Below are 17,261 nucleotides of genomic sequence, written 5' to 3' on the forward strand. Positions count from 1 at the left end.
CTTTCATCGCCTTTTCTCCCCTCCCTTTACCCCATTCGCTCCCATTTTTCTGCGTAAAATCCATTGGAACACTTTAAAAGATGTGTGTGCTTTTAATCGAGATAGCAGTCTGCATTCTAAGTAAACAACAGTTTAGGGACTGTGAGGCCAGTTAAAAGTAGTATTCCGGAATCATTTTATGCTTTCAAACAGGTTTTTCTTTTCTAATGTTACTCTCTAAACCAGAATATACATGTTCATTTTGTTTTCCAATGCTTATATAGCCCATTGAAAATTTCATCAAAGCTTATTCACATTGTACTGAATGGCAGTAATATAGAGAACCTATAACGCATGTAGATTTGCTATGAAATTCTGAAAGTTCGAGGATACAACACAACTTCCGGTAAATTGCACAGCAAGCGCAAAACAACACACGGTAGGCTAATTTTTCTCTCTGTGGAAGTTTTGTTTTAACACTTGATTATTTTTGTTGATTTAAAGTTTTAAAAAGACCGATATACTTGGATTTCATGCCTACATTTGTTCTAGTTGTTGTATATTTGGTGTTCTGCAGTGCTTTAAAGTAAAGGTTTGGAGATGGCAAACTGAGCTGACAGTGACAGATAACGGAAAAGGTACATTAGCTAAGTTGATTGAGTAAGGTGATAGGTAATTTTCCATCAAAATGATAATTCATATATATACATCCAAATGTGAAAAATTGCCTCAGTGTCCGGTAATCAATAGGTAAAATAATATGTTTTACGGCGTGACCGTGTTTGAGGGCGAAGCAAAAAAGTTTTGACATTAGTATCTATATCCAAAACAGGACAAAAACAACCCGAAGTTAGCATGCGGACGAAGCTGTATCAAAGCATCCTAAATTTGGACATTTGATCCGCCTATATATTGAACGCGGGAAATATAACGCAATTGATGTAAACAGTACATTGTGAAGTCATATTCAGCGTCGTTATTTAGCAAATTTACAAATATAGCGTTTGAACCACAACAAAAAACATGGCGTTAATCGTGGAGTGATTATATATGATTAAGAAAATAAAATTTACATGCTTTTACGGATTTTATGTGTAACATCTCAGAACGACATGAACTAGGGTAGACGAGATTCAAAATGGAGAAATACATGTCCACGCACTAATATTTGAATCGATGCCATTAGTACCAAAATTTTCAAAGTCATAGGTATGGTTTAATTTTTCATTATTTTCCTATATTTTCCCTTTAAACATGTATATACGTGTTACCTATAGTGAGAGCCAGTCTATGCGAAAGACATCGGACCGTCGAACCTGACCGATGTGCAGTGCCTCAGGTCCGATGTGTCATTTTTTACACCGGACCGGAATGTCCGATGTCTCAGTATTCGGTTTTAAACTTTATTATTTTGACGCGGAGTCAATTAAATGTTTGTTATAAGTAAAAAATATCACACAAATCCAAATATGTAAATGAATGTGATTAAACCACATGGACCGTCTAAAGTATTATGCGGGAGGGATCCCTGGTATAGTATTACTAGTATAATAAATAAGATTTCCTTGGTTTTGCATTTTCACGTGTTTCTCTTTTTTACATTAGGTTTTTCGGTCTGACAAAATTTGGTTCGGTCCGGTGTGTTCATTGATTACACAGGACCGAATGTCCTGTGTAGTCCAAAAAACTTTCGTATAGACTGGGGAGAGCTCTGCTCTCATGGCCCTTGAGGCCGTGAGAGGGCTTCGCCCTCTATTAAATAAAATATGACAACACGTAAAACGTTTTACAACGTGTTGTCATATTTTATTTGATATTTTACCTATATATAATAATATATATATATATATCGAACAACTGGATTTAGGGATTTATCAAATACGGTTTCAGGCTCTTTCATTGAACAGTTTGGGAACACTTCCCCTATAGCGAGATCTTCTTGCTAAAACGCGATTATCCCTCTTTAGCGAGAAAATAAACCTTACATAAACAGGTGTTTTGGTGTCTTTATTGAAAATAATGGCAAATTCCATGCAATTTTGAAGAAGTGTGACACACACTCAGCATGAAGCGAATTGTCTCTATAAAATTTACAACACAGTCAAGAAATTTCATATCAGTGTTGCTGCATAAGAGGGAAGGAGTCTGAAATCTAATGCACGTCGTGAGTGTATTTGTTTCGATTAATGTTATCTCAGAAGTATCAGACATTTTAGCACTTTTTCTTCTTTTCACGTGAAACACGAGATGTACTCCACTGGTGTTTTTCTCAGTTGTACAGGGTATATCTACTCTCGCTTGAATTCTTTTCATCATTTTGATGGGTCCCTTACCCATGATCACCTATTTGAAGTTTTGTAAAAGTTTACAGAGCCAAATTAGGCACTTCCTGGAACCTACCTCTTTAATCACCTCATGCTGATCATCAACCCCTATCTTTTATAAAAAATATGATTGAATTTTTGTGTTGCTTTTAAAAGAATCTGTCTGTCAGTGTCTGTTACACTCTAGAATAATAACTGTTAAGGATAGGACATATGTTTATCATGTAAAGGTCATTTGATAAACAATGGTGACTGATGACCTTGCATGATGATGCCCTCGCAGACAACACGTTTGCGGAACACTTTTGATTTAGCTATGTAACATGTAAACACACATACATTCATAAGACATACACTAACAGGATTGATAATCTAGCCTCCTGGCAGAAATAATCACACAATTTCATTTTGTTTAGATGAATGATTCTCTATTTACAGACTGATTAGACATGACAACAGCCGCTCGTCCAACTTTTGAGCCTGCCAGAGGAGGGCGGGGGAAAAATGAAGGTGATCTCAGTGCATTGTCCAAGCAATATTCAAGTCGAGATTTACCGGCTCACACCAAAATCAAGTACCGGTAAGGAAAATGTCTTATTAGAATGAAGTAAATCACACTTTAGTTTCTTTTGCTAAACGTATTCAGTTTTTTTTTTACAGACAAGAAGGACAGGGTACGTCTGATGAACTGAGAGGCCGTGACTTCCGTCGGGATTTAGAAGATAGAGAGAGAACTGCCAGGGAAAAACGAGACAGAAACAGAGGTAATTATAACATATTGTTCTGTAACTGATGTTAGATGGTATTTAAAATCATAAGAGTATCTTGCATGTCTGGGGTTGTCTTCCACTTATCTCAGAGACAACCAGTTACTAACTTTACTAAGTGGCCCTGACGTTATAAATACTCTTACCTCAGTCTTCATACTTGACACATACTGCAGAATCAATTCTTTTCGTGGGGGTGAAATTTTGGTGGTTAGGGTCTTTTAAGCTTGCTCACGGGGCCTTTCTTTTGTGGTTGTTGAGTTATTCTTTGTTGAATTCCAGTTCACTTTCTGTTGTTCATAGAGGGTTTATATTTATAAACATGTCTTTACCACATAAACAACAAAATTAACCTCTCATGATTTTTTTTTTTACAATGTACAGTCCTTGTGACATTACTGCACTGAGGACCACCATTTGTCAAAATCATGTAATGCTTCCTGCAGATCAGTACTGATTTACCTATATTGTTACCTCCTGCAGATCAGTACTGATTTACCTATATCATTACCTCCTGCAGATCAGTACTGATTTACCTATATCATTACCTCCTGCAGATCAGTACTGATTTACCTATATTGTTACCTCCTGCAGATCAGTACTGATTTACCTATAATGTTACCTCCTGCAGATCAGTACTGATTTACCTATATTGTTACCCATGGACTTTCTTTTTAGGATTGATAATTTCTAAAAATAGTGCTAGTCAGAATGTGTGTGACACAGCATTTTGAGAGTAGATCTGGATTATGAATTTTAAACCTTTCATTAGTATTCAGCTAGCCTTAATAAAATTGTGTGGGATAAATGTTTTCTTGATGTTATATATCTTTACTTCCAGACTCTAGCAGCAGTAAGAGACCCCGTCTGGATCAGGTTCCGGCTGCCAACTTGGATGCTGATGACCCAGTAGATGATGAGGTAGACAATACCTAGTTTTACGTGAAATTCATAAATTTATTCACTTGGCCAGCAGCAAGTGTCAATTTAAAATAGCAAGGGTATATTGCACTTTTCTGTTCATCTGTCCTTTCATCATAGTTGTAGATTTTTGGACTTTTATTAGGTCACCTGAGTTAGGCATGTGACCTACTGCTATTGTTTTGTGTCCGTCGTTGTGCGTTGTCCGCCATGTGTCGTGTGTTAACGTTTGAACATTTTAACTTCTCTATTGTGTCCGTCGTTGTGTGTTGTCCGCCATGCGTCGTGCGTTAACGTTTGAACATTTTAACTTCTTTATAACTCTATCTCCAATTCTTTTCAAATTTGGTATGTGTGAAGTTTAGAATTTTAGGATTCCTGCATCCACAGGGCCTTAGGGACAGGGCAAGAACTGCCAAGAATTGACCAATTGTCCAAAATCTTCTCTACAACCACACATGTGTAGAAAAGCTAAATGCATAGCTTGTTATAAACATTTTGTAGAAGTTTCTTTGCAGAATGTATATATATATATATATATATATATATATATATACTGTATGTATGTTTTTAAAAAAAAATGCATAGTCATGTAGAGCAGGGATGCCTCTACCAAAAAATTGTTAATTGCATGATCCCCAGGGTAGAGGTTCTGACTCTAGGGCAGGGCCAATCTTGGTATATAGTATTTATGTGTAAGACATTTAAATAACAGCTTTTTTAATACTATTGATACTAGATTAAAACTAAATGGATATTTAAAAGGAGTAGTTAGTCATTTACCAAACTTTTGAATTTCATGATCTGAAGGGTAGGGCTTTTGGTGTCAGCGTGTGGCCAAAATGGTCATAGTAAATGTCTATTATTTGAAAGACTTCTTCTTTTACTTATTAAAAGATAGATGCATATGAAGATAAAGCAGAAAGGGATGTACCAAAATTGTGTATTTCACAACCCTAGGGTTCTGACTCTAGGGCAGGTCCAAAATAGTCATATAGTGTTGATATAACATATATTATGTAAAGTCATTCATAAATGTGGGCACTTTGGGGGCATTTGTGTTTTGAAAACATATCTTGTTTTATACTGCTACTGAATAGTAGAATTTAGCTTAGATATGCAGAGCAGGAAAATTATTGTAGATTTTGCAGCTCTTGTAACTAGTGACACTTTTAGCTAAAACTCAGGCTTGTGGGATTCTTTGGGTTTTTTTGTTTTTTGGTCTTGAACTGATACTCGCTTTCAGCAGAGTTGTGGACCTTGAACTGAAACAATTTCTTGGAGTTCACGAATTCCCTAACTCTTTTTGGCTACTCTGGGTATTATTTGGGAAGGGGGGGGGATCTTTGTTGTTTTGACAGATTTGAGAAGGCATGGCTTAATTTTATTGTTCATACACTTTTTTAATTGGCTACTTTGAGTATTGGGGTGGGGGATCCATGTCATTTCTGCACATTTGAGAAGGCATGGCTTAAGGTGGTTTTTAGAAGTACCGCTTTTTAATTTTTTCTCTCCTTTGCTGTCTCTGTGTCAAGTGAATAAACTTATGAGTTATGTTTTTTAAGTTGATTTCTTTATCTTGTAAATAGTAGGCACACATGATGGAATGAAGAGTGGAAATAGTTTGAGGATTAGTACTGGTGTAAATGTTTTAGATTATATTGTTTGTATTTAACAGGATGAAGACGACTCGTCTGATGATGAAGACGACACAGCTGAATTAATGGCCGAACTACAGAAGATCAAGAAGGAACGAGCCAACGAAAAAGCGAGACTGGTAATTTAAAATCAGAAAACGAAATATATTAATTATTATACATAGTGCAAAAAGTATCATCCTTTTATATTTTACTACATTTTAAGAATTTCATGACATGTCAGTTGAAGCATATTTTAGCAGCTTTGATTTGGTTCTCCTGAATTTGTGTGAGTTCTCATTGAATTCACAATAATCACTTTCAACAATGAAAAATAAAATTTATATTTCTACTTTTTACATGATGTATGGCCCACTGCATGGCTTGATTGATGGGGGAGGGTGTGTTGGTGTTGTAGCTCACTGATGCTCTTGATCCTAACTTTGCCCAAGGATTGAATTATGTAGAAATGGCTCTTGTTTTGTTCATCCAATCATTTTGTAGTACAGAAAGTGTTCATCCAATCATTTTATGATAACATGAAGTGTTCGTCCAATCATTTTATTATGCAGGATGTGTTCATCCAATCATTTTATAATGCAGGATGTGTTCGTCCAATCATTTTATAATGCAGGATGTGTTCATTCAATCATTTTATAATATAGAAAGTGTTCATCCAATCATTTTATAATATAGAAAGTGTTCATCCAATCATTTTATATGACAGGATGCTGAGAAGAAGGTGGAGGAGGAGAGGATAAGAACAGAGAATATTCTGAAGGGGAATCCACTACTGAACCAACAGGAGAAATTAGCAACAGATTTCAAGGTTAAGCGAAGGTTTGTATCAAACAGATTCAGAAGTTATTTAGGATACAAATTAAAACAGTGATACACTTCAAAGTCAGACAGATGCTTGTATTGAACATTTAATGGATGATTTTGAGTTTCACACTTGTATTGTACATATCTAGAGGTTGTATTTAAGCTGTGTACGATTCTCATTGGCTTCCTTGATATGCCTCTCTGTGTCTTCAAGGTCTTCTAGTGTCAAAACAGGGCTTAATCGAGTATGTGCACGAAATGGGTGTCATTACATGTATAATCACTCTTACTAAAGTAGACTACCATGTTTGTAAACGTTAATCAGTTTAATTATTTTCCAAATCATTACTGATGATTTTTAATGTTGCTTTTTTTTCTTGGAACATTCACATTGAATACATGAATAATATAGAATACACATTTTTCTACATTGATCTGTCAATAAACACTGAATAATATTGAATACACATTTGTCGACTACCTTGATCTGTCAATAAACACTGAATAATATTGAATACACATTTGTCGACTACATTGATCTGTCAATAAACACTGAATAATATTGAATACACATTTGTCGACTACATTGATCTGTCAATATACACTGATTAATATTGAATACACATTTCTCTGTCAATAAACACTGAATGATATTGAATGCACATTTCTCGTCTACATTGATCTGTCAATAAACACGGATTACTTTTGCTGGACTATTTTTAAATTGAAGTACGGAAAAATAAACTAAATCTAATATTCACAGAACAAACAATAACAACAACAAATAGGGGACAATTTCCCATAACCAGCTGACAACAGTCTTACACTCACTGCTATAAAAACTCACACAATTCAAGATTTGAAATGAATTATTATATCTGAATGAGATATCCTAGGTTCCAGTTACTTTCACGGTTCCACTACATGCTTATAATTACTCATACCGAACATTTTTATTGTGAAAAATATACACGTACAGTTGTATATATATAATTTTAGATTGATAAATGCCTTTGTACACAGTTTAACGATCTATGATATATCGTACAATTAACGATCCATTAATTAAAGTTCACATGAAATAATACAAGTACAAACTTTTTGAAAATAACTCTGCAGTAGCTGAACAGAAAATCATTTCAAATTTATTTTGAGGAACTGCTAGCATTTCTGAGGTTAATAGTAACGATTTTATAAAAATCAGACATGAAATAACCTCAGGACGTTTTTCTTTTAACCAGTCGTTTGGTAGTAATTACGTTGCAGAGGTAAATATTTCTATGTGAACGTTAAATCTCATACACGCAACTCTACATGTTTTAATTCATTTTCATCCCCATTACTTCCCCTTCAAAATGGTGCATTATTAGGTCAATCTTTAACTTAGGCAAGAATCCCCCATTTCCTCCTCTTTTTCCCACAATGTCTCTGATTGTAAAAATTATGAAATGCAGAATTTAGAATCAAGGCCAAATTGTTTGTTCTCATCTTGGCCCAAAGTGTTCCGTTTTCAATATTAGAACAGTTCGTTCTCCATCTTCAAGTGTTCTGTTTTCAAAGAGAACTGCTGTGTTTGTACCACACTCATCTTTTTGTGTGGCAGTTAGTAGGTAAAAAGTAAGATGTTTCTTTTCTCTTTAAATGCATAAATAGATAATATAAGTTTACCCCTTGCAAATGAAGGGAGGAAAGATCGTAGATAGATATGATTGATTTGGAGTTTTTAATCTGTTACTGTTTATTTAGGTGGGATGATGACGTGGTGTTTAAGAACTGTGCAAAAGGAGAGGACGATAAGAAAAAGACTGCGTTTATTAATGACACCCTCAGGTCGGAATTTCACAAAAAATTCATGGAGAAGTACATCAAGTAACATTCATTATAGCATAAAAATGAACAGCGAAAAACAGAATCCAAAACGTGACATACAGCTTCGTCCTGATTGGTCACTTGGAAAGCTAGTGACCTCCAGTGTGGTTGGTGGATGCTTTGTGTGTGTATCGGACTTCTAACCATCGTGATCCAGAAACGGAGCACATCCAGTTAGCTGCTGCAGACGGGGTACCTCTAAAGTGGAAACTGCATCCAACACTCCTCTTCTAGGTTTTTAGAGTCTGTTTTAATTGCATCAATAGGATCTGTATTGACAAATAATGTCTCCACTTCCGAAATTTTAGAACAGTTGTGATTTTAGATTACATGTTTGATAATAGTGTATATTGTGAATGTCATATTTCCCACATCATGATATGTAAACTTCATTTTTCTTTTCATAAGTATTCTTCTTGTATCATAAGTTTCATTTGTCACAATTACAGAGATATTTGAAGTTCATATGTTGTAATAAAATAATACACGTATACTTAAAGATATCGTCTTAGTTTTATTAGGTCACCTGAGTCACTAAGGTGACCAACTGCAATTGGTCTGCGTCTGTTGTGCATCGTCCGTTAACAATTGCACATTTTTAACTTCTTGATAACTACCATTCCAATACTTTTCAAATTTAGACAAGGAGGACATAAATTGTAATTTTCAGGACTCTTTCGTCCTTAGGGCGGGGCAAAAACTAACAAAATTTAACCAGTTTTTAAAAATTTTCTTCTCTAGAACCACACGTGTGTAAGAAAAACTAGATACATCATGATGTAGAGCTGGAAGGCCTCTACCAAAATTGTAAATTTCATGATCCCCAGGGTAGAGGTTCTGACCCCAGGGCGGGTCCAAACTTGGTATGTAGTGTTTATGTGTTTAAACACTTAAATAACATCTTCTTTAGTGCTATTGATATTAACTGAAATTGAAACTAAGTGGACATTTATAAAGAGCCGATAGTCCTTTACCAAAATTGTAGATTTTTTATGATCCCAGGTGTAGAGGTTTTGGTATCAGCGGGGGGCCAAAATGGTCAGTTAATAAACAAATGTGTGAACAGTAGAACATTTTTAACTTCTTGATAACTACTTTTCCAATTCCTTTCAAATTTGATTTGAAGCATCTTTGGGACAAGTAGGACATGAATTGTAAATTTCAGGACTCCTGGGGCCTTAGGGACAGGGCAAAAATTGACCGATTATTAGAAGTTTTCTCTACAACAGCATATCTTTAAGAAAAACTAAATGCATAATGATATAGAGCAGAAAAGCCTCTACCAAAATTGTAAATTTCATGATCCCTGGGGTAGAGGTTCTGACTCCAGGGCATGGTCAAACTTGGGTATATATAGTGTATATGTGCAAAACATGTAAACGATATTTGCTTTAATGCTATTGAAACTAAATGGATATTTAGAAGGAGTAGGTAGTCCTTTACCAAAATTGTAAATTTCATGATCCTAGGGGGTAAGGGTGGAGCTAAAATTATTATAGCGATTATTGTCTTTATCATTGATACTTTTAACTAGTGCTCAGGTGACCGATAAGGCTTGGTGTGGGCCTCTGGTTTCTTGTGTCAAAATCAAGTTACAGGATGAATATTTTTTGTGAGGAACAGCGGACAGCATTGATTTGTGATTGGGTATGCTTGAAAATTAAACAAATGTGAGTAAGGACCAAAGCAAAACGTAGTTTTTAAAAATTATCATTGTATTTGAATAACTCATTGCCTAGATAGAAATTAAGATGATTGATTGATTGTATCTAGTTTAACGTCCCTATAGTGAATTTTTCACTCATGGAGACATCACCAATACCGGTGAAGGGCTTCAAATTTAGGCCTATGCTCAGCGCTTATGGTCATTGAGCAGTGAGGGTTCTTTAGCGTGCCACACCTACTGTGACAAGGGACATCCGTTTTTAAGGCCATCTTCGAGGACCCATGACATTCACACCTGATGCCAAGCATTTGGCGATGGAACTGTCACTACCTGTTTTAACGACTTAGGTCTGTCATGGCTGGGATTCGAACCCCGACCTCCCACATTTGGGGCGAACGCTCTACCACGGCAGAAATAATGCCAACACATTCTGGTGATCTTGCACAGAACTTTCAAATAAGTCATGAGACCCATTCAAGTTTTTGAGTCATTGAAATGCAAATACATGTATATGTGCAGACCTAAATCTGAGTCCAGTGAGTTTTCCAATCCTTCCCCCTATAAGTGTTTATTTAGATTATAAAGATAAGTGTTATGTGAAAAAAAAGACACCCAGTGATAAGATACTTCATTTCTCATGTCAAATTACAAGAAAAGTAGTTGTAAATATCAATCATGGTTTTGTCCCAAGTGGACCAAGTTTTGTTAGGTCAGGTCCCACACAATGACTGAGAGGTGGGTAGTGGTGGTGGGGGCACATTTCCTGATACTCAGTCAACAACCTAACATCCTAACTGATGTCTGAGAATTTGTACACTTCATCAATGTAATATGTTTGAACAACCAAGGGATCCTTTGGTTGTCATGAAGAAAATGAGAATCAAGTTCTAACTGATAATTCTTCTCAATGAAATTGAGTTATTAGTAAAATTATTCCCTTGTAACCAATATTTCTCCTCAATTTTGTTGAAATAAACAATATGCATTAATTTTAGAAATACCAACATTTTCTGTCATGATTTTCTTGAAATGTCTAATGATCATGCATGGAACTATTGCAGAGAAATAAAAATGTATTCACAATGAAATAGGACTTTTAATTTGAAAATTACATATACTTTTGTATCAAACAATAAATACTATTAGATTAAAAGTTCCATGTATCTCTGCAATAGGTGATTACACAATTATTCTGAAATTATTAGAAAATATCGTGAATTTTTCAGAGATCAGTGCTTACAAATTTTTATTCAACAAAAATTAATTCAGGATAATTATTTGAAAAAAGATGGTTCTACACAGGTATGAAAGAAATGAAAAAAGTTCTTTTTTTAATGTACACACACAGGGGCTTCTTATCCATTTTGTTCTCAATCCATATATAAATATCTATCCCCTGTGGAACACATATCATACACCTTTTTTTAAAATGACAAAAAAAAAAATATAGGATTTTGGTGGTGAATTTTATTTATAAAATTTATTATTTGGATATCAATTATACAAAACTTCAATTTATTATTCGGGAACAAATAATACAAAACTTCAATATCTGACAACCGAGCCCATGTGTAAAACACTCGTGCTAAATGCATCGGGAAACGTAGGAGTTATTCCCCTTTTGCTCTGCTTGTTCTTGATTTGAATTTCCCGCTATCTGTTGTTTAATACCGGAAGTATGATATCTAGTTTCAGTTTCATTTTAACTTTAACTCGGGAGGTCGTCCGTGAAAACAGTAGACACCCGTTCCTAGCCGTGCGACACCCGATACGTGTCCACGCATCAACCAACATGAAGCGAGTACAAAACCTCGCGGAGATTTGCAGGCGATCACGGATTTTATCTGATGGAAACCTTTCCAGGCTGTCTGTGTCGCCTGTGATGTCGCTGGTGAGACACTTGAGCACCGGACGTGTGGATGTCAGTGGTATCTATCCCCCCATAGCTACACCATTCAATAAGGATGAAAGTATTGCTTTTGACAAACTGACGGAAAATATGCAGAAGTGGAACAAGATACCATTCGGAGGTAAGATATGTAGGTCACTACACCTGTCAGGTAAATAGAGATAAATAAACCTGAGATAGGTTACCTGAAACTACACTGCTCATGTATTTTCATGACAGGAATATCTGTTGTTGATCAGATATTGGTGAACTATAAAGATTTTAACATGGTCTTCTAAAAAGTACTTGAGTACTTATTCTTTAAATAATTATATATGTAATTTTCTAATCCAAAACTTTGTGAATAAATTGTTAATCTTTCATCATTATGATTGTAAGATTATTTTGAGAATTATGATAGCAATGATGACATTTCTAAAATCAGGGTTGTATAATTCATCAAAATTTAGAAGAAATTGGTTTCATGGGAATCCTTTGTGAAATAGTGGTTTTCAATGAAATATTTAGGGACATTTTTCTTTGGAATCTCACTTTTCTCATGTGATCAGGGGCCCATTTACAAAAGGTCTAAGGTAATGACTTAAAAAGACCAATGTTTTTATCTGGTTATACATATTTCCATTTTTGTGCAGATTTTGTTTAAGAGTTGTCATAATTCAGAAAAAAGGCAGAATTAAATTCATTTGGGGAAAACATTTTGGACAACCAGATCGATATATCCTTTATCGTTATGAAATAAAAAAGTTGCACAGTGACATAGTTTTGTCGTAGGATACAGGTTTTCTTTTTCCTGTGGCAGTTGGATGGATTCGATGGCAGGTGCCAGACAGCAAAGTTGATAGAGCAAATTAACCAATAGAGGAAATGTTGATTTACATTGTAGGTTATGTTGTACAGGGATCCAATGGTGAATATGTGTACCAAACAGCAGAGGAAAGGGTCAAGGTCGTAGAACATGTCGCCAAGACAGCGACCTCTGATAAGGTCATAATGGCAGGCTCTGGATGTGAATGTAAGTCACTAGCAAAGAATAGTGGTACATGTTTTCAAATTATTGCAGAAAACAGGAAAAATTTATCTTAAATATTTCTACACAGGTAAGTGAAATGTTTATGATAATTGAAGGGTACCTGTATTACTTGTTCATTGGAACATATGTCTTACCAGCTGAAAAGGAATATGATATTTGCTGAATTTGACTGTTGACTGATGGCCTTTTCTCTAGAACATGATCTCACAAGTGAAACATTTGTAGCTAATGCATCCAAAGCAATGGTTAAATTATCATATTAAATGAAAGGTGTGTAAATCTGATCATTTGTAGCAACCAGAGATACCATAGAGATGACCAATCAGATGGCAGATGTTGGGGCACATGCTGCCTTGGTTGTCACACCCAGTTATTACAAGAATGGCATGCACAACAGAGCACTTATCAATCATTTCACAAAGGTAGGACTCTTGTCAACCATTTAATGTACTGTACAGTAAAACACAGTTACAGTGAACACACTTATAATGAATTCACACTTACAATAATACACAGTTACAGTGAACACACTTATAATGAATTCACACTTACAATAATACACAGTTACAGTGAACAAATTTATAATGAATTCACACTTACAATAATACACAGTTACAGTGAACACACTTATAATGAATTCACACTTACAATAATACACAGTTACAGTGAACACATTTATAATGAATTCACACTTACAGTGAAACACAGTTACAGTGAACACACTTATAATGAATACACACTTACAATAATACACAGTTACAGTGAACACACTTATAATGAATTCACACTTACAATAATACACAGTTACAGTGAACACATTTATAATGAATTCACACTTACAATAATACACAGTTACAGTGAACACATTTATAATGAATTCACACTTACAGTAAAATACAGTTACAGTGAACACACTTATAATGAATACACACTTACAGTAAAACACAGTTACAGTGAACACACTTATAATGAATTCACACTTACAGTAAAATACAGTCACAGTGAACACACTTATAATGAATTCACACTTACAGTAAAATACAGTCACAGTGAACACACTTATAATGAATTCACACTTACAGTAAAATACAGTCACAGTGAACACACTTATAATGAATTCACACTTACAGTAAAATACAGTCACAGTGAACACACTTATAATGAATTCACACTTACAGTAAAATACAGTCACAGTGAACACACTTATAATGAATTCACACTTACAGTAAAATACAGTCACAGTGAACACACTTATAATGAATTCACACTTACAGTAAAACACAGTTACAGTGAACACACTTATAATGAATTCACACTTACAGTAAAACAGTTACAGTGAACACACTTATAATGAATTCACACTTACAGTAAAACACAGTTACAGTGAACACACTTATAATGAATTCACACTTACAGTAAAACACAGTTACAGTGAACACACTTATAATGAATTCACACTTACAATAATACAGTTACAGTGAACACATTTATAATGAATTCACGCTTACAGAAAAACACAGTTACAGTCAACACACTTATAATGAATTCATGCTTACAGTAAAATACAGTTACAGTGAATACACTTATAATGAATTCATGCTTACAGAAAAACACAGTAACAGTGAACATACTTATGATGAATTCACACTTACAGTAAAACACAGTTATAGCAAACTCATTTATAATGACTTCAATGAATATGAGTGGCAAAGCTGTTTATAGCAAGGTGCCAATTCTGGTAGACACACTTAAAATGAATTCACACTTGCAGTAAAACAGTTACAGTGAACACGCTTATAATGAATTCATGCTTACATTTTAAAAACACAGTTACATCAAACACATTTATAATGAATTCAATGAATATGGGTGGCAAAGCTGTTTATAGCAAGGTGCCAATTCTGGTAGAGAAACTCTTTGCTGAATAGCGTTGTTGATCGATTCATTCAGAAACTATCTTATACCTCTGTATTGTAGGTGGCTGATGCCAGTAAGATACCCATACTATTGTATAGTGTCCCTGGCAACACAGCAATTGACCTTGACCCAGAGGTCATTATAGCACTGTCCTCTCACCCCAACATCATTGGACTGAAAGACAGCGGAGGAGATGTAAGTATTTTCTCAGAGAAAAAAACGGAGATAGAAATCTCATGACATGGCTTTGTTTTAGACCCCCTTCTTTGCAGATTTGTTCAACAAGGCATGATCAGTCACCAGACCTGTCATTCCAACATTCAGTCAAGTGTTGCTGTGTAATCTCTACTCATTTCTTGACAGATAGCGAAGCTTGCCAATTTGGTGTACAAGACTAAGGGCAACGACTTCCAGATAATGGCTGGATCAGCTGGATTCTTACTGCCATCCTATCTTGTAGGTAGGTACTTGTAGGTATAAGTACTTATAGGTAGGTACTTGTAGGTATAGGTACTTGTAAGTATAGGTATTTGTAGGTAGGTACTTGTAGGAATAGGTACTTGTAGGTAGGTACTTGTATTGTAGGTAGGTACTTGTAGATATAAGTACTTGTTGGTAGGTACTTGTAGGTATAGGTATTTATTGGTAGGTACTTATAGTTAGGTACTTGAAGGTATAAGTACTTGTAGGTATAAATACTTGTAGGTATAGGTACTTGTATGTAAAAGTACTTGAAGATATAGGTACTTGTAGTTATAAGCACTTTTAGGTTGGTACTTATAGGTTGTTACATGTAGGTAGGTACTTGTATATAGGTACTTGTGGGTTGGTACTTGTAGGTAGGTACTTGTAGGTATAGGTACTTGTAGACAGGTACTTGTTGATAGGTATAGATGCTTGTAGGTATGTACATGTACTTATCAGAAACCCCAATAACAAGCTACTTATAGAAATTTAGTCCAGGACCTACAAGAACTCATCCCATTGTATTTTTAGGTCACATGTTTCAAAAGTGGAATTCTGCTGTAGGTTGTGTGGAAGGGCTGTGAAATAATTGGAACTCAACGAGTTTGATGACTTGTATGTTGTAGGTTGTGTGTTTGATGATGACTTGTATGTTGTACATGTAGGTTGTGTGTTTGATGATGACTTGTATGTTGTAGGTTGTGAGTTTGATGACTTGTATGTTGTACATGTAGGTTGTGTGTTTGATGATGACTTGTATGTTGTAGGTTGTGTGTTTGATGATGACTTGTATGTTGTAGGTTGTGTGTTTGATGATGACTTGTATGTTGTAGGTTGTGAGTTTGATGACTTGTATGTTGTAGGTTGTGTGTTTGATGATGACTTGTATGTTGTACATGTAGGTTGTGTGTTTGATGATGACTTGTATGTTGTAGGTTGTGTGTTTGATGATGACTTGTATGTTGTAGGTTGTGTGTTTGATGATGACTTGTATGTTGTAGGTTGTGTGTTTGATGATGACTTGTATGTTGTAGGTTGTGTGTTTGATGATGACGTGTATGTTGTAGGTTGTGTGTTTGATGATGACTTGTATGTTGTAGGTTGTGTGGGAGGGGTGTGTGGGGTGGCCAATATGCTGGGACAAGAACTCTGTGATTTAGAGAAGCTGTACAAACAAGGACAGATGGATGGGGCTGTTAAGCTACAGCAGAGAATCGTAGCTCCTAATGCCTGTGTGAGTAGTGCATCATCACTGAGACTTCATTCAGTAAAACGTGTTTTTCTGCGGTTGTCCATTTTTTGTGGATAAGAAAATTCCACAAAAATTAGTCACAAAATATTGTAAACAATAGAATTTAGATTTTCTTTAAATGCATCATTATAAAGCAATAGCAGAAATTGGAAACACAGATTATGATATGCTATAATGAGAACATTTTCTAACTGCAGAAAATACCTGATATAAGGTATATGGTTAGAAATAATCATATGAGAATAATGAAATTCAAAGTGTGATGTTGATCTGCAGTTTAATTTCCCTAGGTAACCAAGAGGTTTGGCGTCCCAGGTCTTAAGGTTGCTATGGAGTGGTTTGGTTACTATGGAGGCCCAGCAAGATCGCCATTACAACCAATCACATCAGAGCAGAAAGAAGTAATGAGGACTGTTTTCAAATCCTCAGGGTTTCTCTCTTGAGAGAAAGGAATTCTAAGTACCAGCCTGTGACATCATAAGAAGATCAGGATGATATTTATGTGTATAGAATTTTTATATTTTATATGCGTTTTATTTAGATTCTGTTACACTTAGGAACACAGATATGTATGATTGTATAAATCTTCAGGGAAAATGTGAAAAATAAATAGATATAATACTATACGTACATGTGTTATTAGGCGTCAGGCTTCCCATACAAACTTTGTATTTAGCAGAGAGAGAGATCGAGAGATTGA

General features: G+C 35.1%; 2 protein-coding genes across 2 annotated transcripts; both read left to right on the forward strand.

Moving 5' to 3' along the window:
• The first annotated feature begins 192 nt into the window (after nucleotides 1-192).
• Nucleotides 193-8,821, forward strand: LOC125657517 (spliceosome-associated protein CWC15 homolog). Its single transcript, XM_048888121.2, has 8 exons — nucleotides 193-418; nucleotides 557-617; nucleotides 2,742-2,883; nucleotides 2,964-3,067; nucleotides 3,912-3,991; nucleotides 5,670-5,768; nucleotides 6,356-6,468; nucleotides 8,200-8,821. The coding sequence occupies exons 3-8, from the start codon at nucleotides 2,753-2,755 to the stop codon at nucleotides 8,324-8,326; spliced, it is 654 nt and encodes a 217-aa protein (XP_048744078.1). The 5' UTR covers nucleotides 193-418; nucleotides 557-617; nucleotides 2,742-2,752; the 3' UTR covers nucleotides 8,327-8,821.
• Nucleotides 8,822-11,687: 2,866 nt separating this feature from the next.
• Nucleotides 11,688-17,187, forward strand: LOC125657514 (4-hydroxy-2-oxoglutarate aldolase, mitochondrial-like). The gene is made up of 7 exons (XM_048888118.2): nucleotides 11,688-12,018; nucleotides 12,781-12,909; nucleotides 13,222-13,349; nucleotides 14,905-15,039; nucleotides 15,208-15,304; nucleotides 16,410-16,543; nucleotides 16,852-17,187. Exons 1-7 carry the CDS (start codon nucleotides 11,781-11,783, stop codon nucleotides 17,002-17,004), a joined length of 1,014 nt encoding a protein of 337 aa, XP_048744075.2. The 5' UTR covers nucleotides 11,688-11,780; the 3' UTR covers nucleotides 17,005-17,187.
• The last annotated feature ends 74 nt before the right edge of the window (nucleotides 17,188-17,261 follow it).

Source organism: Ostrea edulis, chromosome 9, assembly GCF_947568905.1.
Source record: "Ostrea edulis chromosome 9, xbOstEdul1.1, whole genome shotgun sequence".
Lineage (NCBI taxonomy): Eukaryota > Metazoa > Mollusca > Bivalvia > Ostreida > Ostreidae > Ostrea > Ostrea edulis.

Bases quoted from the DNA above. Each gene is read 5' to 3' on its own strand.
- LOC125657517 (XM_048888121.2), top strand. From the start codon at position 2,753: ATGACAACAGCCGCTCGTCCAACTTTTGAGCCTGCCAGAGGAGGGCGG. The intron at 3,992-5,669 runs GTAGACAATACC...TGTATTTAACAG, and splicing joins ATGACCCAGTAGATGATGAG to GATGAAGACGACTCGTCTGA. The intron at 5,769-6,355 runs GTAATTTAAAAT...TTTATATGACAG, and splicing joins CCAACGAAAAAGCGAGACTG to GATGCTGAGAAGAAGGTGGA.
- LOC125657514 (XM_048888118.2), top strand. From the start codon at position 11,781: ATGAAGCGAGTACAAAACCTCGCGGAGATTTGCAGGCGATCACGGATT. The intron at 15,040-15,207 runs GTAAGTATTTTC...ATTTCTTGACAG, and splicing joins TGAAAGACAGCGGAGGAGAT to ATAGCGAAGCTTGCCAATTT. The intron at 16,544-16,851 runs GTGAGTAGTGCA...TAATTTCCCTAG, and splicing joins TCGTAGCTCCTAATGCCTGT to GTAACCAAGAGGTTTGGCGT.